This window comes from Gallinula chloropus (assembly GCF_964237585.1).
Source record: "Gallinula chloropus genome assembly, chromosome: 5".
NCBI lineage: Eukaryota > Metazoa > Chordata > Aves > Gruiformes > Rallidae > Gallinula > Gallinula chloropus.
Genome location: NC_140090.1, coordinates 21568755 through 21591231, shown reverse-complemented (window position 1 = coordinate 21591231; position 22477 = coordinate 21568755). Strand labels below are relative to the sequence as shown.

The 22477-nt window shown below is 37.2% G+C and overlaps 1 protein-coding gene across 1 annotated transcript in view; it reads right to left on the bottom strand.

Annotated features, from left to right (window-relative positions):
* MYO3B (myosin IIIB) overlaps nucleotides 1-22477 on the bottom strand; it is a 193728-nt gene that overhangs the window by 96724 nt on the left and 74527 nt on the right. Inside the window, exons 11-16 of the mRNA XM_084265139.1 lie at nucleotides 16554-16709; nucleotides 5185-5281; nucleotides 4257-4373; nucleotides 3316-3420; nucleotides 1046-1129; nucleotides 186-388 (exon numbers count right to left, since the gene is read on the bottom strand). Coding sequence (XP_084121265.1) covers nucleotides 186-388; nucleotides 1046-1129; nucleotides 3316-3420; nucleotides 4257-4373; nucleotides 5185-5281; nucleotides 16554-16709 — 762 coding nt within the window. The remainder of the gene's footprint in view (nucleotides 1-185; nucleotides 389-1045; nucleotides 1130-3315; nucleotides 3421-4256; nucleotides 4374-5184; nucleotides 5282-16553; nucleotides 16710-22477) is intronic.

Here is a 22477-nt window from a genome sequence, read left to right as displayed (position 1 = left end):
AACCACAATATTTCTCCAAAGAATGGAGCTGCTCTGGCTTCCACCCCAAAATAACCTAAATGACTATTCTTGTCAAAGGATCACTGCTTTAGCAGAATACATAAAAGCATTTAAAGAGTTTTGGAGAATCAAACAGAACCCAAACATTATATAAATGTGAAAGGACAGACAATTAATATACCTACACAGCCTGTTTTATAACCCTTGATTTTTCCAGTAGATATTCAGAAATCTTTGCCCCCATTACAGCTCCTGTGGGTGTAAACATCATTTCCAGATATTTTCCAAAGCGACTCGAGTTGTCATTGATGGCAGTGCAGGCATTCCCAAACGCTTCAACCAGAGGATTCACTTGAAGAATTTTCTCACGCAAAGCACGGTTATTGGCCTTGACAGAACAGATACATATTGGAAGGATTATTAAAAGAATATATTGCTTACCCACAATCCAATTTTTGCTTCAGAGGCATTGCATCCCTTTCTCATGCTTGCATGAACTGCATTAACTTTTCTACATATATAACAACAGAGTCAACAAACTGATGAGGAAGTCTTCCACAGGTAGGGAAAAAAGAGATTCTTCTTTCCCTGCAGCTTATCTGTGACTGAGGTGTCATATAATTAGAGTACCAAAACCACCAAAAGCTAAGCACATGTACTTAAGGTTAACCTTACCCACTTGATTTTGCTACTGTTTTGCACTAATAACATTACTCATAACATGCAAAATTGTAAGAGCTTCTAAGATTAGAACCATCGCCAGATCTGTCATTCTTTATTGTATAAGTGAACAACAGTATATGTGATAAACACTATAGATAACTACGGGAACTGAACACTCAGGATCTGGCACCTTCTCTTAAAAAAACTATTGAATGACCTGGTGTGGGTCATACTCTAGTATTCAATACTTTCACATGCATGATTACTCTGTGCCCAACTCAAGCAGGACAATTCACATGAGCAGCTTTATGCAATAAAGTGGAAGCTGGGGGTGGGGTTGAGAGGATTTCTTCATAGTCTTACAGGATTGGCTAAGAAATACCTTTCCCAAGAAGGTCAAATGTTGGACGATCAGATGGGCACTTTCTGTCTTTCCAGCACCACTTTCCCCACTGATGATAATACACTGAACATACAAAACAAAACAGAAGTTAAATACACAGCTTGCCACATGGTTGATTTCAGCTATTACTGCTCCTATCTGTTACTTAATGTTTAGTACCAAGACTGCAAAATACTTTAATGGTCAACTCCCTCAAGTTCCTTCTGAAAGGAAAGATCAGCGAAGACTCATTGTAAGAATTTCTTCCCTGGGTTACTAAAGCGCATCTTGCCATGCCTGATAGCAATGTGCATACGTGCAAAGGAGTCATTGAATTTCTAAGAGCTAAAACACATAAACGAGTGACCACATCTACTGGCTAACACATTCTATGCATGTATGTGGCTTCCTTCAAACGCTTAGAACTCAGAAAATCACCACAGATCAGTTGATGTGACATAATTCAACAGTGTATCTAAGATCACTGCATTGATTTCACATGAATTTGCATGAAACAGGATATAGCTGTATTTAATACACTGACCAGAAGTCTGCTCCTGGATTTAAAAATAATCCTAAATATCTGCTGCTGTCTATAGAGGTTATTCTGCAGGTGATATTCAAGCTAAAATAGCAAACTAGCAACTCAACTTTTCAGAAAAACCTGCATCTGTTCATCGGATGATGCTGGGAGAACAAATCCATCTTCCTGAGTCAGCAGTCTTTAATACATGGTGTTTTATAGGCTCTCCGAATGGCTTCCAGACTCAGGGATTAGCTAGAATGGTATAAATCACTTGGTACTGTCCTCTTTGCTGTTATCCTTCATGGGTGAGATGGAACTAGAAGGCTAGTACACTCTGAAGGCCAGTTCACACCTGAACGCTGAAGCATGAACACTTCAGGTCATAACAAGTAAGAATTCTAACACCACTCCCATTTTTTCAAGTGTTCTACAGATCACTAGTTCAAATATTACTCTACTTAAGATGACTGATGCATAATTAAATTGTTAACACTAAGCAGTTGCATAGATTCATGTATTTTTATGCAAACAGGTACAGGGATTGACTCTAAATAATACGTGCAACATGATATTAGCAGCTTATTTCCTTCCTGACATATATTTTTGTTCTTGGAAACACACAACCCAACAATGGATTTTACAGGGTTATAATACCTAACATAATTGTCTTTGTGTGACTAGAGAAGTCATGTATAACAATTTATGCAGTTAAATTCCATGAGCTTTTGTAGGACTCAAACTTTGGTAGAATTGGCCAGAACATGGCTTGAAGTTCAGAAGAAATTTTATAGCTGGAGTCAATTTTCAGGCTTCACAGGAAAAAACATGGGCCATTCACGGTGCTTTTGTCAGTACACTGTCCTTATCCCCACCCATGGAGGCTCTGTCTATTTCTCCTCTGGTAGTGAGCCAGCAGTGTGTGGTGCTCAGCCACTGTTTAAGGATGAACCACCACCATGAAACAAACAGAAACAATTAAATTTTTGATGGGATTACAGTGCTTAGCTAATGCACCTTTACTTGAAGAACCAACATATAATTGGCCAGGTAATAGAGACAAACATGCTCCTATAATCCTTTGCAAACAGAAAATGGGAAACTGTTTTAGATGTAAATACAAATTACTTCTTAAATGGGTATGAGACATAATATTAAAGATGCACAAAGTTAGCCTGATGGGCTGATGTCAAAACTAATTTTTTTTTCCCAGATAACAAGTTGTCACGTAAGTTATTTTACATGACTACTTGTTCACTTTAATGCCTCTATCAAAGAGCATATAAGCTGTTAAAGAAGTACTAGCCATGTGTCAGGCCAGTATACTTCCACATACCTAGTACAATTCCTTTATTTATTCATCTTCCATTTGCTTTTTACTTGCTTTCTTTGCTTGGTATTTTCTGATTGCATGGCAATACCTGGTGCAAGGCAGCCCAGACTCAGAGCGTGTAGCAACACTTTGCAGCTGATGTCAACTGCCAGGACTTCATGGGTGCCCAGGAAACGATATTGATCAAGTAACCCTATCATCTTGTTCAGCCTTGTAGTCTCTTTTAGGCCACTGTGTCCTCTTCAGAATTCCCAAACCTGACTAGATTTTTACTCTGATTTTCCTGATGTAGGAATACAAGGCTTAAAGAAAAAAATTCCCAAAGTATAACATAACAGAACATTAGCCACAGCCATGTAGCAAAGCAGCAATACAGTTAATATGAGATCTAAACCCAAACAAACAGATTTTTACCTGATCTTTGCTGAATGTAACCATACTTTGGTAGGCAGCATCAGCAGAGGCAAATATATGTGGGGGATTTGACGAACGCTTCACACCATGGTAAAGCTTGGAGAACTACATTTTAAAAAGAACACATGATAGTCAAAATATGCAACTTAGCTACATAATTGAGAACTGAAAAGAGGACAGTGACTATCTTCTGCCTGTTCAACAACAGGTAGCTGCCTGTTTTACCATGGCATTTCTACTGAATCACCCGGAAGAAGAATGGTAATTCTTGCCATTGTCCAACTTTGGGAATACAAATTACCCCACCTAAAATGCACTCTGACATTTCCCACACAAGACAGTGAAGAGAACTGTATCGCTAGAAACACAATTTCAAACACAAGCGTTCAACCAAAGAAATAACCTAACCTATACAAAAGAAACTTCAAAGATGCAAGATACATCCTCTCTACTTGCAACCCTGATTTAGGCACCTATAGAGACTAAGATTTATTGCTCCACCTCTCTTCATGTTGGTAGAGAACTAAGCTGTCCCTATCTTTACAGCATTTGATTCACTTGTTTCTTTTAAGCAGGAGGTGATGTCACAAGACGTGCAATAAGCCAAGAATCAGAGCAATTCATTAGGAAGCAACAGCCTCAGCATGAGGAAGTTCATGTAAACATCTTCTGTTTCCCAGAAGAAAACCCTAAATGCCAGACAAGAGGCACTGTTGTGGCTGGGGTAATCTTCATCCCTCCTGTGCAGTTTGTGCTACCAAACAGAAAGGAATGAAATTAAATGAGACTGAATTTAAAAAATTGTAGCCAGTTTTCTGGAAGAAGAAAAGGCTGGAGTTTAGTCTGTGCTCCTAGCTTCCAACAGCACTTAAGTATTTTAGTCAGCAGTGTTAATATAAAATGCAAAGTGAGTACTGGCCACAGCTCGGAGTCTCTCTTACCTGGGGAGAATAAATGCTGAGATTCTGGAAGGGATTTAAGGCTATTAAAATGTCTCCAACATAAGTATAAATTTGTAAGTCAGCATAGCGTTTCTGCAGCTGATGGATAATCGTATCCTGAGAAGATTACAAAAAGTTTGATAGTTAAACAGTATTTTCCCACTTAGGAAGATCATTGTAAATATACTAAGACCAGTGATCAAGAAATGTGTGTTATAAATATTACTCATTACTTGTCAAATGTCAACACCACAAAACAAAACAAATATTTTCAAAACTCTTCCTAATGCCATAAAACTAAGTTAAATGGCAACTCCTATTTCCAGGCTATACCAGTCTGGTAATTTTATAATACCTTCTGGAGAGAAAATGGCCATGCATATTATTGTTGCACTTCCTTTTTTTTAATATAAATTATTTAATCATGAAACAAGGATAATAATTTTCATTTTTACAGGGATTAAATTTTAAAGGGGTAATAAGTTATTGCTTTAAACAGGACACAAGCACAATTATGCATTATGTCTTTTTCCTGCTGGTGTGAAATTTAAGGATCATCAAAACAATGGGTATTCTTCATACAGTTGATATAGTGAAATATTGTTTTATCAATTTTAGGAAAAGTCACTTAAATTTAGATCTTCATGACTAAATTTCACATTTTAGGAAACTCACATAATTGTTTAAACTATCACCATTCAATTAAATTCTTCTACACAATAGCATTAAATGCTGCTGATTTTATGTCACTATATAGAATATTAACAAGGTAATATTAGCAGATCAATCACATGACAATACTTTTTCCATGGTGAAACAAAAGGTTGCAAGAAGAACTCCTCTTATTCTGTTAAAAGAAGCTTAAAAAGCAGAAACAGGAAAATGTGAGGCACAATTGTCAGAAACTGCTATTCATACAATACAGTACCTCATCTAGAACTTCTAGATTTACCAGATCATCATCTAGAGAGCACTTGTCTGCTCCATCCACATGGTAAGGTCTTCTAGTATGTATTCGTTCGTGCCTGGAAGTTTGTTAGTAGAGCACCAGTGTTACAAAACTGTACCAAAGACAGCAAACATTAAGAGGCAATGGGAAGTCACGGCTGAGTGTTTCTGTCGCACAGAATACACAGACATGCTCTCTGAAATACACCTTTTTCCTTGAAATATCCTTTTATAAAAACAATAGGTCAGCTTGCTGTCCAGTGTATTATCTGTTTTCTCTTTCACAATACATAAACATATCTATTTATCAGTGCTCAGAGATGAATAAGCAGGCTTAGTACTCCCCAGTCACACAGTAAAGCAGAAAAAAATCCTCCCTCCATTCCCTTCCCTTCTCACTTTAAGTTAATAAACTACCACTCTGTTTAATTACATTTCCCCCCCACATACCCAGTCTATAGTTTTGTTATCTAACGAAGTTATAAGAAGCATTAAGTAGTATAAAATCCTTCTGTTACCTTAGTGTATGCCAAAGTGCCTCCTCAGATGACCCTAGATCTGCCCCAAAACAACATTTTTGAGCCACAGCTGCCATCAGACTCTAAACTGTAGGGATGTTCATCAGTCAGCTTGTTCTCAGAGATTTAAGCCCCACAATAAGCAGCAGAGACAAACTGTCACATAACCCCTTTATAATCAGATTATGCTGAAGGAATCTTTGAAAATGCTGTGTATATGTTTTTAAACAACACATCTTGTTGAAACAGGGACAAATCAAGAGGGTGTAATATGTCTTCCACAGTGGGGGTGAAATATGAATGCTGTAAGCACAAGTAGGCTTTTCTTTACAACAAACATAATCAAAGCATAGTAGGAGGACACCCACCGAGATACAGTCTGCATCCTGCTGAGTAACATTTAGCATTGATCCTCAATGACAGTCCCTGACAGATTGTTTCTGCATTGGTTGCCATGTAGAAAGTAGGAATCACATGATCACACCCGAAACAACATTAAATATCATATCAAGCTCTAACAGAATGGTACTGTGACTTGGCAGTAATCACTGTTCATCTATAATGTTGAAGGTTAATATGAAAATGTAGCAGGTCATTTTTTCTTTAACCATATCTTTATACAGTCATGGAATTTCAAAAATGAGCATTGAGGCTTATGCTCCCTATCCCCCTTTAGGTATGTTACTACATTTGAACCTAGTCAGCTTTCATGAAGTAAACAGAATATTTTCATATTCAAGAGATATTATAGCACCCGAAACATTATTGCATGGAAAGCCTCTATCAAAGAGGGGGGAGGAGAAGAGCACTATCTAGAAGTACAGCTTCACTGACAATTGCAAATCGCGTTTAAAGATCCTAATTTTTCTATGTCTATTTTGATTCACTTTCCTTCTTTACTTTTGGCTACTCTGTGAGCTCTGGAAAACTATTCTGCAATGTTTTAGTTGAATTGTAACTAAATAAAACTGCAAATCGTTTTGTCACTTGGAAAATATAATAGCAAGAACATAGTAGGTTTTGCTGACAGTCCCACTTACATGTTACAACCTAACTGTTAAAGGAGCAGCTGCTGCCCGGGCATTCCCGGAGATGGTAGTTTGCTCGATGTTGTACAGATGAAGAGAGAAAAGAAGGAGAACAGAAATAAGAAGCTACAAAAGAAAAAAAAATGTTATGGTGGGTGCATGGGGATTGTGTGAATTTGTTCTGAGTTCCATTCAGTTATTTTCTTCATTTATGTATCTTTAATTAGATGGTGGGTTGTGGGTTCTTTTGGGCTTTTTTTTTTTAAAGTAGTCATTATACTCAGGAACATAACACTCTGCCTACTCAAAGGAGTAGGAATGCATGGAAGTGGCCGTAATGTACCACTACTTTTTCTAATAGCTCTTTCTGTTTCAAACCAGATTTCAACCTCTTACTTCACTACAGAGAAAAATGCTGTTGTAAATAATGTAAATCATTTAGAGATGGAAGCACCCCTCAGTCTACAAATGAAGCAAATGTTTTAATAGTTGCTTCACTCCATGGAAATGTAACTAATAAAGCAATAGCTAGACATTACAGCTAACATCGCTCATCTGTGAAGATCTTCTTCCTGGAGCAAACCATCATAGCCACAATATTAAATTGCAACAAGCTGCAAGCACGGATGTATCTACCAGAGGTGCAGGGAGGAGGGGGAAGGAGGGCACATTCAAACCTAAGCATCTCTAATTGCAGGATGGCTTTGTATACTAATCTGTTATCTGATTGTGTATTAAACTCCCGCTGGTTGCTCTCCTTAAGTGATAAACGAATCAATTCTTTTTATTGGAAAGGGTTTCGGTTTTTTAACACTATGTAAATAAATAACTAAGGAAACTGGTCTTAGTCAAATATAAGTAAAATATATACACCTTTGTGCATATATTTTCTTGAGCTTAACTCATTTTCCTAAGTACATGATTAGGAAGAGGATATTAGGAGCATAACATCACATTAGCTTCAAATCTCCTGCTGGCCTCATCAGTTTTCTACTGACCCTATGTCCTACAGATACATTGACAGAGTGAGGAGGAAGAACACAGACAATAATCTTTCATTATTTCCACAACTTTACATTAGAAATACAATCTGCTTTTAAAATGCTCTTTCAAAAAAATGTTAAAAAGCAGAAGGAAACACTCTCAATTGTGGAAATAATTGTCAGTACAGTTTCTGCATAAAAAGTAGAATTATTAGCCAGTTTTTCAATTATCCTTCCTTTCTGATGGCTTACAAAATGTAGAAATGCTAAGCTAAAGGAAAAATCAAAGGTGTAGGTTATTTGCCTTGAGGTTTCAGCAATGTTCTGCACCATTCCCTGGAGGATGTAGTCTCTTCACTGACAAAAGAAGCAGCATAAAGGCCAGTCACTCAAGGTACCATCCTTATCAAACCTGAAAAGCAGGATTAGATTCCAAACTCCAGTGACTGAGGACTGTCTATTGGAAAAGTTTCTATCTTCACAAGCACTTTCCCTTTTCCTTTTTATCCGGCAGGAATAGCCGGAAGGGACAGAATTTTCCTGGATTTTGGTGGAGGTGCAAAAGGTGAGAAACATTTCTCCCTTGGGAGAATATCTTCATGAAGAGGGTGGGATGCATTCATTTGTTCTACTTGTGGGGAAGAGATAGTTTGAAAGAAAATTAGCCACAGTAATAGAACTGCATTGTAGATAGCTACGTGTTTATGTGAGCCTGTGGTACAGATGATGATGGGGAAGGAAAGGCTAGATGGACCACACAGACTTAGATTGAAAAGGCATCTTGCTGGAAGTTCCAACCTGAGGAAGAAAGCAGCACAGATGAAGAATTTTTATGTTCATTGGGATACTTCCTCTCCAATCTCCCTCCCCCTCCACCCCTAACATGCTTTGAAGAGAACATTTTTTTTTGGCCTCTTTGTGCAGTTAAACATATGTGTTCACTGGATTTTTTTTCAGGATTCATGTAGGAAAAAAAATCTTTCTGTGCTTCTTGTTCTTTGCATTATTGCCAATTTTAAAATGAATTGCACCCAAACTGTGATTTATAAGAAAAAGATTCAGTACAATAAAAAAGAGTGGAGAATCTGCTATTGCCACACAGAGAAACACAGCAGATTTCCTGTGCATTGCAAAGAGTGGATTTTGCTCTTGTACATCAAGTTTCAACCTGGAGTAATTTGTTGAAGCAAGGTCATAACAGAAACACTGACACAGCCTTAATTACAATATAAATGCCTCAGTTACAACAAGTCTGTGTAACCTCCAGTAAAAACACACACACTATAATCATACCATGGATCACTTCTGGGGGCCATAGTAGCTTTGTGATTTAATAAAAAAAAAAGAAAAAAAAAAGAGAGAGAGAAAAGTTTTTAATTCATTTGCTTAATATTCATATAGATGGAAGGCTAGAAGAATTGCATTAAATTACATTGTGTGTAGCATCAGAGCACTATTTCTGGTTCTGTTTCTGTTATTATCTCTGAGTCCAAAGGAAATTACTGGCTGGATGCAATCAAGTTCCTTGTAGTTAATTGCTTTCAAAACTAAATGTGAGCTGGCAGAGAAGTGAGATATCTGGTTGTAAGAATTACTTCCTTGGACGAACTGCTGCTGTAATCCAGCTGGCTAATAAGGAGAGGGAAGCTGCCAAGACACCGTAGTCTCATCTTAATATCTGACAAGGTAACATTAACATACCTGCCCTTCTCAAGCTATGAGATGCTTAGATTGCTTTTTGCTTTTTTTTTTTTCTTCATTATTTTAAACACCAGCCCCTCCCCACACCACTCCCAACTTCTTCAAGTTTGATTCTTCCTGATGTACAGATTTGGAATTTATCTTTCAAAATGCAAGGTTTCATAACTGTTCCCCATTACAGAAACAAACTTCTAAATGGGGACCAGGAGGAGCACACTGTCACAGCATGATCCATAACAGTGACCTCTGAATCCTTTACTGTCTACAGTAAACTTGTTTAAAGCCTTATCCATGAAAATGCTCAAGGTTTTCTTTTAAAAACTGAAACTGTAGGTTCGTAGAAGACCTTTTCTGGTCCATTCATATGAAGAAGCCTACTTACAGACAGGAAAATAAGCTTCCTAGTCTACAGGAAAACATCCAAGAGAAACAGCAGCCACATGTGGAGTTGGCACCTTCAAAGCCGCTGAGAAACTGCCACTTTGAGCCATATAACCCAAACCATTTGATACTCAATATTAAGTCTCACATGTCAAATCTATTATAGAATTTTCAGGTCAGGAATTATTAAATGCTTGAGGAAATATGGAGAACCATGGCTTGGCTCAACTTCAGCTACTGTGACATTTGAATGACAAGGCTAACAAAATAAATGGTGATTATTAAATGTTTTTTGTTACCTTAAAATTTATATACTTTTCTACTGCATATCATACAGCTGTCCCACATTAAGTCCCTCTAAAGAACTGCCAAATGCCACCTAGGGACCAAAAGTATCTAAAATTTTGAAAGACAGCTTATAAGAATATTATCAAGGGCAAAATTTTTAGAATCCATCCTGTGAAGACTCTTCCATTTCAAATTCTAAGCTTTTAGCCATGGATTTTCTTACTTGATGTTCTGCTCCTCCACTACAGTCAAAAAGCAATCAGATCTGCTACTACATTTGAATTTCCTCCTGCATGCTATACTGGATAAATCAACCTGTTATTTTAAAATTTGTCAGAAATAAGATAATTTCTTAATTGTTGTTCATTCAAAGCTTTTTTTTACCCAAAACAATTTGATTCCATTTACTTTTGCTGTCAGTCAGTGCTTTTCAAATCTTCAATTAAGCATTAAAAAATCCTCCAATTTTCCATTAACTCTACTCACAAGCCACTAAAACATTTTATGGGTTTTATAGAATAAAATGGAAAATGTACTTTTTTGAGAAAGTCTTCTTAAAGGATGTAAGATTTAATCATCAAAACTAATGCAAGACAAGACATGGAATGCTGGGGATCCAAATTTGAGTTTCCATTTTAAATGTCTCTGTGACAAGCTCCATGGTACTTTTAAGCATGTTTTGTAGAACTTAAAGGTCTTAAAGGACACCAACTTAAAAGACTTTGGAAGTTCTGGCATAGATTTTTCAACTTTTTCAACACTGAACCAGCTGCCAACTTTGCTGGGTTTACATTAAGTTCTGACAAGGACAAAAAAACAATGGTAACATTTGATGTTTATAAATAAACTCCAGAGAACATGCCCACTTTTTGCAGTACATTTTGCCAATGTAGACAGCACAAGTCATTTAACATTTAGGAATATTAGGAAACAGACTAAATCCTTTCCACCTTCTTCCTGCAGCAGACTGGCAATCAGCCTGGATGTTGGACTCTCTTCTACTATGAATCAAAAAAGCAACCGACCACACGAATAAGTTCAAGAGATCAAAAGGCAACTTGGAAAGTGAGCGGCTCTGCCTCGGAATCTTCCTTACTGGATTATTAAACGCTGTTTAACAAAAATATAATCTACACAGAGCAAATGTTTACTGTTAATTGAGAATTAACAATATCCATTATCTATAAAATATCTTTGCCTAGAGTCTTCCCTGACTCTAGGGCAAGAGGAATGAAAGAAAAAATGGCTAAGGCTTCAGGCATTATGCATGTTCCTCTTCATTAACAGGTTTATAGTGACCAAAGGTACAGTTTGGCTTTATACACCAAGTAAAAGACAAAGTTCTTGTCTCAGACAAACTGGTATTGTGGGGTTTTTTTTGTAGGTATAATGTATTAAGTAAATTTATTACTAGCCATTTCGTAACTGGAGGAACAGAGAACTACTGAAGGTAAGTGCTATAACAGATGTTACACAGAAATTCAGAGAGAGAATGTGGATCAAAACAGAAACCTCTAGTAAGTTTTTGTATTGTAATTCAGAACATGTCTAAACAGTCTTGGCATTTTACTGGCATGTGATTAAATGAATCTCTGTCTTGAGGACCGTATCCCTGAAATACTGCAAGATTACTATCAACTTGTGTACCCTTATTTACTTAACACAGAGTTAGCCCCAAAGTCTTTATCAACCCTCAGTTATTATTACTGTACCAAAACCATGTTTTGTAATTCCGCTTAGCATTCCCAACCAATATCTGACATTCTGTTGCCCACACCTTACTGGAACTCAGATTCCTACTTTTTTCCAGTTCTTCAATTTAATGATACATGAAATAAAAATCTTTAGGAGTTAATTATTTTTCTTGTATTCACAATGTTGTTATGCATGAGGACACTATTTGAATAACCTGAAATAACCTGAAAGCATTTCACAGTCCTTGTGTGATTACAGGTTTGGTAAATTTAAAAAAAACCCCAAAAGGTAAAAAAAAAAAGCTGAGTGAGAACCTGGGACAGCATCCTCTCTTCTTTTAAGAAATGTTTCCTGTCTAAAGGCAGCTATATATTGATGGGAGTAAGAGTGTTCTGACTCTCAAGATGAACTGCAAGTCAGCATCTATGTGTTAAATGTAGTAATGTACTTCAGAAGGGAAAGAAAAATTCAGCATTGCTGAAACAAATACATATGAAAGAACACTCTGAGATAATAACCTCTATTTTTTAAGGATTAAATAACTTTTATAAACATAGAACTAGTGGACTATTTAGCATCAAATAAATTTCTTAAAATTGAGTTTCATATGACTGCTTCTGTGGCAAAGCTGTTAATGAAAAGTATATTGTTGTTAATTGGAACTTATGCATAGTTAACTGATAGCTTAACAAAAGGGATATGGAGAAGAGATAAAGAAAATACCCAGAGCACATCCTTATGCATGAGAGCCTAAGAGGCAACACAGGAGAGGAGTGCTGATGCTGAAATGTCAGCTTCACTCAAGACCATGGAAGAACTGAAGGATTTAAATCTGAAAGATGCCAGTGGATTTAAAAAAGAATCTTCCTCCTCATAATAAGTGTGGAGAGAGGTATGCTGGAAGTGTTTTCTGAAACTGAAAATGCTTATTTGTGTAAGGATAGGAGATACTTGCATCTCACTGACCAAAATAATTTAGGGAAAAATAAAGCTGGTGGAAAAGTTTCAAAGAGCATCTTTTTCAGTAAAAAAAAAAAAAGTATGAACAACTGTTAAGATAATTTTTTATTTTAAAAGTAATCTTTTACTAGCAAACCCCTTTTCTTTTTATTATTAATTTCTAACCCAGAGGAAAAAATACAGTATAAAGCTCTCTAGTAAGTTATCTTATAGCAAATTGACAATATGATTGTCAGCAACGACCTGATAATACCAAAAATGTGTTAGTAGGCTCCCTTGAGCTCAACAAGGACAATGTAATGAAGTATCCCTTCAGTTCAGAAGTAAGAACTGTGCTGAAGATCAGCCTAGCTAGACTGCACACAACAAAGTTTATAAGTGAAGAATGAAAGAAACTTAATCAGAGATGTTTGTTGCTCCAGATGATCCTGCAATCACTAACAGAGTAGGAAATTATCTGTGTATTTCTGATGGCTTAGTTTTTTTCTCTCACTTTAGAAGTTTTAGCTCAAGAGGTTTTGACAATCACTGGAGCTCCAATAAAAAATATCATCATGAGCTTGTTCCTGGGACCTGTGGAAAAACGAGAGAAAGAAACCAGTTCTCTCCTTTTCAGTAGCAGGGAACTGCTAGATCAGCTCTCCATATTATATACCCCCTATATTATTAGCACTGACATTCTAGTCTGCAGCTTTGCTTTCAGGCACAATGACCTTAAGCCATGTCCCAGAATAGGCAGAACTGGCATGACTCAACTGGAAAGGGCATCCTATTTAAAAAAACCAAACAACATAGGGGCTGAGTCAGTAAAGACTCAAAAGATGCAAATGCAAAACATTGACTTTCAAATGAAACAAACCCCAGGTACTTCCTGATCAGTTGTCATCACCAGTGATTCTCTGGGATCCCTCACAGTAGAACTGCTGTTAACACCAGCATCCTGATTAATTCCCATTTTTTGGAAATTTTCAGCTCATGCTCCAAGAACATTTTATTTTACTTATCTTTTAAATGATTGATCTGTTGTGTTGCTGTACTTCTAAAAAAAGGGCACCTACTTTTCTTTATCTGTGAGCACCAGTGAACTAATGCACATTTCACTGTACCTGTCATGAGCACATCAATGAACAGAAAAAGCATGCACATATATCCAATGGTAAAACAGAAAGGATTTATGGAACATGGGTTTAAATTTAATTTACTTTGAAGTGGTGACTGTACATTCAGATGACTTCTACAGATCACAACAAATTAATGCTAGCACAGTTTTTTACAGTACCATCTGGTCATGTGTTTTTCTGCATGTCAGATTCTGTATTGAAAATTATTTTATAAAGTTATTACTGAATTTTTAAAGGCTTTTAATTGGTACCAATTTTCCTGGGAGGCCTAACTCCCTATTACAGAACCAAATTCTTTACTATTACAAGACTATGTCTGTCCTCTGGAGAAAATTATAATTAGATGCTCCTGGTGGTTGGTTTTCTTGTAATAATCTTATGTTTGTAGTCCACTATTAACAATATGGTCCACAGACTTGATATTTTGCAGGGATATGCTTTTGCCATCTCATTAAAGTTTGTACCAATTTGATCCAGTTTCAAATATTTGGAAAATCCATTCTTCTGAACAATATGTTGTAGATTTCAAGGTAAATGATTGCGAAATTTTTGTCCTGAGCATGCTCTTAGTCTGGATCAAAGTGGGCGGGTGCTTCAAAGAACAAGTAGCAATACTATAGTATAATGTTACAACAATCAGAAAGACATTCTTCAACAGGAATTCAGCCCATTAGCTTCAAAGTGAAGGTAAAGATGATGATTTCTCCAGCAGCCTAATCATGTGTCCCCTCTTACTGGTAATTCACTGGCAGAGGAAGAAGCCACCTAATTCAGAGGCATTGCTAAAAGCAAACCAAGAGCACAGGGATGAACGAGATGAGTACAAAAAGTTGGCTGAGAGTAGAGCTTAAGAGGTAGAAAAGAATCTATAACAGGGCTGAGAAAGGTAAATTCAGTGATGAGGAACATCAAGAACCTGGACTAGAATTTGCTGAAGAAGCTGGAGATTAGAAACAGAAGCTACTGGAGTGGTAGCAGAAGAAGACGACACAAGAAACTGATTTTAACAGTGAATGGAGACTGATGGGAATGATGGGTCAGATAAGGACCTGGGACAAGGAATCTGGGACTAGTTGGCCAAGTACATTTGTGGGCATTAGGGACAAAAATAGAATTTAGACTGGTAGGGACAATAAGATTAGGACTAGGCCCATTGCAACAGAGTCCCTATTCACTACTACAATCTGCAGGTGCTGCTGCACACAAGCTGTAAATGATCACCCTTGGCAACCAAAATATTTAAGGTTAGGTAGTAACAGGATGCACATGCAGTTAAACTCCCTCAGATGAGCACTGCTTCATACTGGGGGTGCTGTGAAGAAAAATATTTCCTACATTCCAGTCATGCATAAGCATAAGGTGCAGAACATAGTCTGCCACAGCACTGCCATTTAACCTAAGGAAAGGCTTAAGGAAACAAATGATGTCTTGGTCTTGATTTCTTTTCATTCTACAGGAGCTAGATCCCAGAAGAATGTGTTGGAATACCCTGAGGAATCTATTGTAGAGCCCCTCTTAGCACAAGAATCACTCCACTCTGTCTGTATCTGCTACTTGGCTGGCAGTTGGGAAAACTCGGATAACTTTTGGACTGGCCAACTACAGCTGTAGGCAATTTGATCTGTGAAGTGTTGCATCAGGGAGGTCTGCTTAGGAGGCTAAAGCAGAAACTTCAACTGTAACACTGACATTGCTCCCCTACCCACAGCAATTCATGGTATATTTTTCCAGAAAAAAAAAATTAAAACCCCCACCCATCCACACCTACAGAAGTCAAATTCACTTTAACAGCTCTTCCTTTATTTTAATTTTTACATTTCTCCTTGGGCTTTTAGTATTTAAGCTACAGTCTTACGCCATGTAAATATATACATTTTTATGACTTCTGAATCATGACATTTAGTTTTCTTCATCAACATCAGTAGGTGTTTGTTTATAATAACAGGCCAGAGCTTATCTCACTGTAGACAATTTTCATATTACAGAATGATTGCTGAGCTTGGGAAGGTGTGTTCATATGCATTTAATTCTCTCTCGAAACAGCGAAATTCTGCCACCCTCTGGACAACAACTAAACTAAGACATATTTACAATCAGCCTCAAAAAAAAAAATCCCACTGCTGCTGATAAATATTGCTTTTTAAGTACATTTTAAAATTAAGTACTAGGCTGAATGAAAAAATAGCAGTTGTTATTAAGCTACAGACACAACAATTACTTAAAGTACTGAATAACCTTCTTACTAATAGTATCTAATCAAAGGGCAAACACTGTTCTGTTCTTAACCTTTTCTAGTAGTCACATCATTGTTCACAGATGTATTTTTAAAGATCTGCTACCAAATTATGATAGATTTTTTTTCACCATGCCAACATGTACCACAAACCAAAAATTCTGGAATTACCAGCATCCCTGTGACTAAGCCAAAAGGGGATACATATAGAACAGAGTTCAGTGGGAGAAGGTGCATTATGGCTGATCAAATTAGCTTTAAAAACTATCAAGGGGAATACATGGCTTTCGCATTCACATGGCACACAGTGCTTACTGCTAACACTACTGCTAGCCAGAAAATTAATATGATCATTTGAAACAGTAAATGTCTGTGCATTTGAAGGTTCAACTTGTGCTTTCAGGATTAGCGTGGGGAAGGAAAGCTGCAGTTGTACAGTACCTTGTTTTGGCTATGGAGCCTAGCTGCTGCTGTTCTTGGATGAGCTCAGCCAGCTGTTTTTGCAGAGACATATCTTTACCATGTACTTGTTTAATAAACGGATGCTCCAAAAGATGGGTGACCGAAGGACGCTTTTCAAAATCCTTGATAAGGCACCTATGACAGAGAAATAGTCGTCTCAGGCAATGATGTTATCACATTACAGCATGATTTCACTCAGCTTACTGTGTGGCTGTTATTGTACAGTAGTTTCTTTTTCCACAAATTTTGAGTTCCTCAGTATGCAACAAACACTTCCTCTATGCTGGAATACATCTGGCAAAACTGAATTCACCGAGACTCCAAGTACACTAGAATAAAGGCTATGAATTGGAGCTCTTTTTAACTGTAACTAGCTTACTATGAAAAAATGACATTGTATCTTCTATGTACTGAACAGTTAATTATATGTTAAACATAACCTAAGATGAACAGTCAATATACATTCATTCACTTCAATTTTTTACCTGTTTTCTCATGAGACTTTGACTAAGAACTGCAGGATATAGCCTGGTGAAAACCACAAGTGAAACCTGCGACACAACACTAGTCAGAACAATGTGATACAGAGTTTCCTTTTGTTTTTAGAATGAATATTTAAGGTAGATTTCCTACATTGCAATGGTAAGTGTTAGCATAAGAATCACAGACAATTCTCAAAACCTTCATAATTCAAATTGGAAGAGAAATAAATGAGTTAGAATTAAATGCTATGCAGGGTACCAAAGGATAGGTCTATGATAGGAACAGATGATATAGCAATGAGCAGAGATACATCCTATTAAATTTCAATAAAATAAAGCTAATTTAGATAATGGAGATTTAAAATTGAGGAAGCCATCATTAAAGTTGCATTCTTTTTAAAGTTGAAATAATACAGTCCAAACAGAAGACTGATCTGACAATATTAGACTGCTTTAAAATAACCTCTAATTCTTTATATTAAAATATTCTGTTTATCTTGCTCAAATAATAACTTTGGCATTACTTGAGAATGTGAAAAAGAAGTGCTGTAATTCAGTATGTATCTCTCCTCTAGCACTTATTTCAACAAATACAGCTTGAGATTAGTTAATTTGATTAGATGCATTTGTACTGCATCCTTCAAAATTTCATCTCAATTTGCTGATAATAAGTGACACACCCGAAGTACTTCCTTAGCAGGACCAAATATCACAAATAAATCTTTTTTTACCCCAAAGTTCAATGAAACTTTAATAACTTTTAGAATAATTTATAATCTAGCTGTTTCAGTAACAATAAGCAAAATCTAAATAAAAAAATCACACACATTAACGGACTTCAAATAACAGCAAACACATTATCAAATGATTAAAGTTTAGCCTCACCTCAAATACTTCACTGAAGCCTAAAATCGTGTCTTAAAATGATCCTGAAATATCTTTGAACATAACTTTCATATTCTAGGTTCCTGAAAACATTTTCCCAATCTATTCTTGATACATCAAGTCCAGAAAATACAGACTGCAAAACATGCTACCAGTTTTATAACTATTTTGTTGAATTTTGCTATAGGCTAGAATTGTAGCCACCTGATAGAAAGCCTAAGGAACAGAACCTGCTTTATCTCCATCCCTTTGAGTGTAGGGCTATAAATACCAGTCCGTCCCCCCTTGGAGAGATCCATCATTAGCCTTCAAAGTGTCCTGACACCCCCCCCCTGCACACACACACACACATTTTCCTTTTGTGGTCCATGGTTTTTACAAGTCAATACACCCACACAGACAACACGATCTATGCCAATCTTGGTTAAATTTATGTCTCCTGACAAAAATGAAAAAAGCATTTGAAAACAAAGATAACATTAATCAGGAAGACAGTGAAGAAACACCCAAAACTAGAAAAAAAACCTATGGCGCTTACAAAATCCCAGCTTGATGCCAAGTATCTGAAGTGGAGATTTCAGTCTGAAACTTTTTTTTAAAAAAAAAAACCCACAACTAAACTTGAGATTTTTACCATTCTAACAACAATTACAAGTGTATAATATTTCTGCTACATTGTTTATATATAAATTTTCTTTTTTAATTTGATGACATCAGGAATTTTTCAGTAACATAACTGATTCTAAGTGAAGGTGTGTCATAGAATAATAGAACAGTTTGGATTGGAAGGGACATCTACAGTTTGGATTGGAAGAGACATCTACAGGTGATCTAGTCCAAACCCTCTGCCATGGGCAGGGACATTTACAAGTACATCAGGTTGCTCAGAGCCCAGTGCAACCTGCCCATGAATGTTTTCAGAGATAGGGCATCTACAACTCGTCTGGGCAACCTGTTTTAATGTTTCACCACCCTCTTTGTAAAAAAAAACCTTCATTTTATGTAGTCTGAATCTACTATCTTTTAGTTTAAAACCATTACCCCTTGTCCTATCACAACAGGCCTTGTTGCTTTTCAAATAACAACATCAGAAGTCAAATGGATTCTTTTCAAGAAATTACATAGTTCCAGAGAGAATATCTTGTATTTGCCAACACTGCAAAGAACATACAATTCTTTTACCTAGTGGTATGTAGGTATTAGTATGAATTCTAGGTCTGGAACAATACACTTCCAAAGACAGTCTATGGACAAGATCCAGAAGTTGCAAGAGAATTTTTTCCATAAATATGGCACCCAGGTGACACATACAAATGTCCAGGATACTGCATTCATTAAAGGAATACCAACAAGAAGAGATGGAAGGAAAAAAAAAAGTTAGGGAAAAAAAGTTCTTCATTTCTCTAGCACGTGCCTGAAATGCTAACCCTGTAGGACTGACAAGTGCTTTAACGAGCACAGGTAGCTTCTGTCAGGGAGGCAGTCTTGAAGACCACTTTTAAATTACCCTTGCTTCTCTTGCATACTCCTGCCAATTCATGCTACTCTCCTGCTTTGCAACTATCAAAGTTTGTGTGTTGTTTCATCTATATGCAGCCTTCATTCTGTAGTAGCAGGATATTCTTGCAATTTGTGGTCATTTTGGATTTCCCTTGAAACACAAGTAAAATTTCATGACTTCAGAAGAGGACCAAGCTAATGACACAAGACACATCCACGTGATGTGGATCATGGGATGATCAAAATCTCTGTTCCTAGCTCAGACAGTGCACACATACTATTGTGCCAGGTTTGTACCTGTATCAGAAGAACACAGCCTATTCAGATGATCAGTGAGATGCCACAACAAAGTAGAAAACTAGTAAGTAACAGTCATGCAAGGTTGAAGGACAACTGCTTCAATTCATTTCTGTAACTGCTTGTGTGAGTACTTTTGCCACAGTTCAGGGAAAAGACTGACAGGAGAATGTGCGTCTCCACTTAAGTTGGTTTAATCCACCAAGTTAAATGGGAGGTTCCTAGCACATTAGAAACACAGCAGCAGAAAGACCAGACACGCCACAGGGAAGTGTGTATGGCACACACATTCTCCTTCTGGTGTGAAATAGCAGAATTGTTGACAGTCACTTCTAGAAATTACTTGCTATTACGTTTCAAGTGCCAGTAACCAGCTTGCAGCTTAGAGTAGGTACTGTGGGCTCAGTGCATGCTCAGGTATTCAGTGCCATTCTGGTATATCACGGGGCCTGCTGACATGGAGAGCAGCATGGAGAGCTGTGATGTGACACCAAGAAGATACATTTCTCCTCTTGGTGTATACTCCTTTGTCTTAATTACTCTTTATTTAGACAAGACCTATTAATATTGTGAGGTATACTTGCATGCTCTGCTTCTACACGCTGTCATTTCAACTGTGTTGCTTTTAGTGCCACACTGAATGCATTCTTCTGCTGTCCTTAGCCAATGTTACCTTGAAATATAACATATCTTGGGCCACCACCTATGTGCTAGTGAAAAATGATGCATCAGACTGCAAGTGTCACAGCATACATTCAGTAAGGTATAATTTCCTTCACCAGAAGCAGTATTGACACTAAACTGCAAAAAAAAAATTTCCCACAGCGTATCAGCTTCTATGATGCTAAAGCCTACACAAAGGTGCACATTAACACAGTGTTTTCTACTGACCTGGACCCTGCAATAGAACTATGTGTGAAAAATTAATCATATTTGTTGCTGAGGCCAAAGTTGCCAGTACATTCAGGCAGACGTGTTCCATGTAAACCATGGGAAAAAAAGAAATCGGGAAGTAATATACAAAATCCAGCAACAAAATATCTTCAGGTGCTTATCTGAGTGCGCGTTGAAGTGCAACTGGGACAGTTTAGCTTAGGTGCTATCAAACATCATCCGTGCTGCAATTATATATAACCCCAACACACTTGCAAATTAAGCCAATTTGTTTGGCCTGTGGAAATTATTTTAAAAAAATAAAAATTGTGAGACAACCCTGCACTGGGAAATTGACTAGCAAATCTTCTACAGGGTGGGTTTCATATAAGGCATGATGAAAATACGATCATATTTGGTCTCCTAGTGTTTGGATCTAAAATAGTAGGAAGACTAAGTAGAGACTGAATAAGAAACAAACATGATATGTGTTTGCCTTGATGAAAGTCAATCCATTACCTAGATGGAAATTCTAGTACATTCTATCATGCTTTCTTATCCGAAAATTAATTCTCAGAATTCATTAGTGTCACTACATTAAACATAGGTTGCAGCCATTTGCTGCAATCTCACAGCCAGGCTCCTAAGCACCATTTCCATTCTGCCACAATTACAGGCAAAGAGGAAGCATTTATTAGCAGGGATAAGAGCAGACTCCCATACACACAGGCCCATCTGAGGCAGCCTCTAAAAATTCACTGGCTGCTTGCTCTCAGATGATAACATTGTTGGAACTGCTACATCTCAGCATTGTAAACTGCCATTTCGCAAGTGGCGAATCAGATGACTGAATAGGAGAGATATTTATCAGTACTTATGAGCTAATATTTACTAATGAATAAATGGAAAGAAATAGATTTCATAAGAACTGCAATGGTGCTCTAAGTCTCCCGTGTGTTCAGAAATAGAAAACAATTACGAACGTCATTCACTATCGCAGCCAAACCTAAGTAGAGCAGCAGCAGTCATTCTTTCAGAATTCTCTTTCATCAGATCTATTATGATCTGTTTGGCCACAAGTACTTTCTTTAAAAATAAAGAAACCAAGCAGCTCCAACCCTCAAAGCTTAGTTACATTATGATTTATCTCTAGTATTTTGTTTTCTTCAATTATTATATTCTGTGAATGCTACATTTCCTGTTGATTTCTCATCCGCTGGTGGTGAATTGCTGGAAGTTATTTTGTCTCATAAATCAAATATCCAAACAGACATCTAGTCACTGTTTATCATCTACATGCACAGAAGATGCATAGGTTATTATTTAAAGAAACAGTGACTGCGTATCAGCCTATTAGAGATGGGGAATCCACACTGCAGCCTCTGGGTGAGAGAGATACAAAGTCCCCAATCTGTTCAATAAATGGCTAGATACAATCCTCATTGTCACTCCTCTGGTCCCTATCTCTGCCACTCCCTGGCGCATCAAGGTCCTCTCCAAATCATCTGTTCCTTGCACAGCTCCACACCATTCTCCCCTGCCCTCTAAATACTCCATTGTTTGCACAGGTACCTGCTGCTTAGCAGTGAGGAATCTTTCCAGGACTCTCCTATTGGGATAGGAGAACTTTTCAGGGTCTTGCACAATATTTCAGGTCATCCTGAGATGCTGAGATCCTCTCCTCCCAATCCCAGAAAAAAACATCTACCACATTGCCCCCAAAGATGGCTCAGCTGGGGATCTTGAATGGAGATTTCCCAGAGAGAGAGAAGAAAGAGTAAGATCATATTCTCTTGATCCTCTTCCTAAACAGGGAGAAGGAAGTCTCTCAGTTCCTAGACTTTTGCTTTTTTACTGGCTATTTTG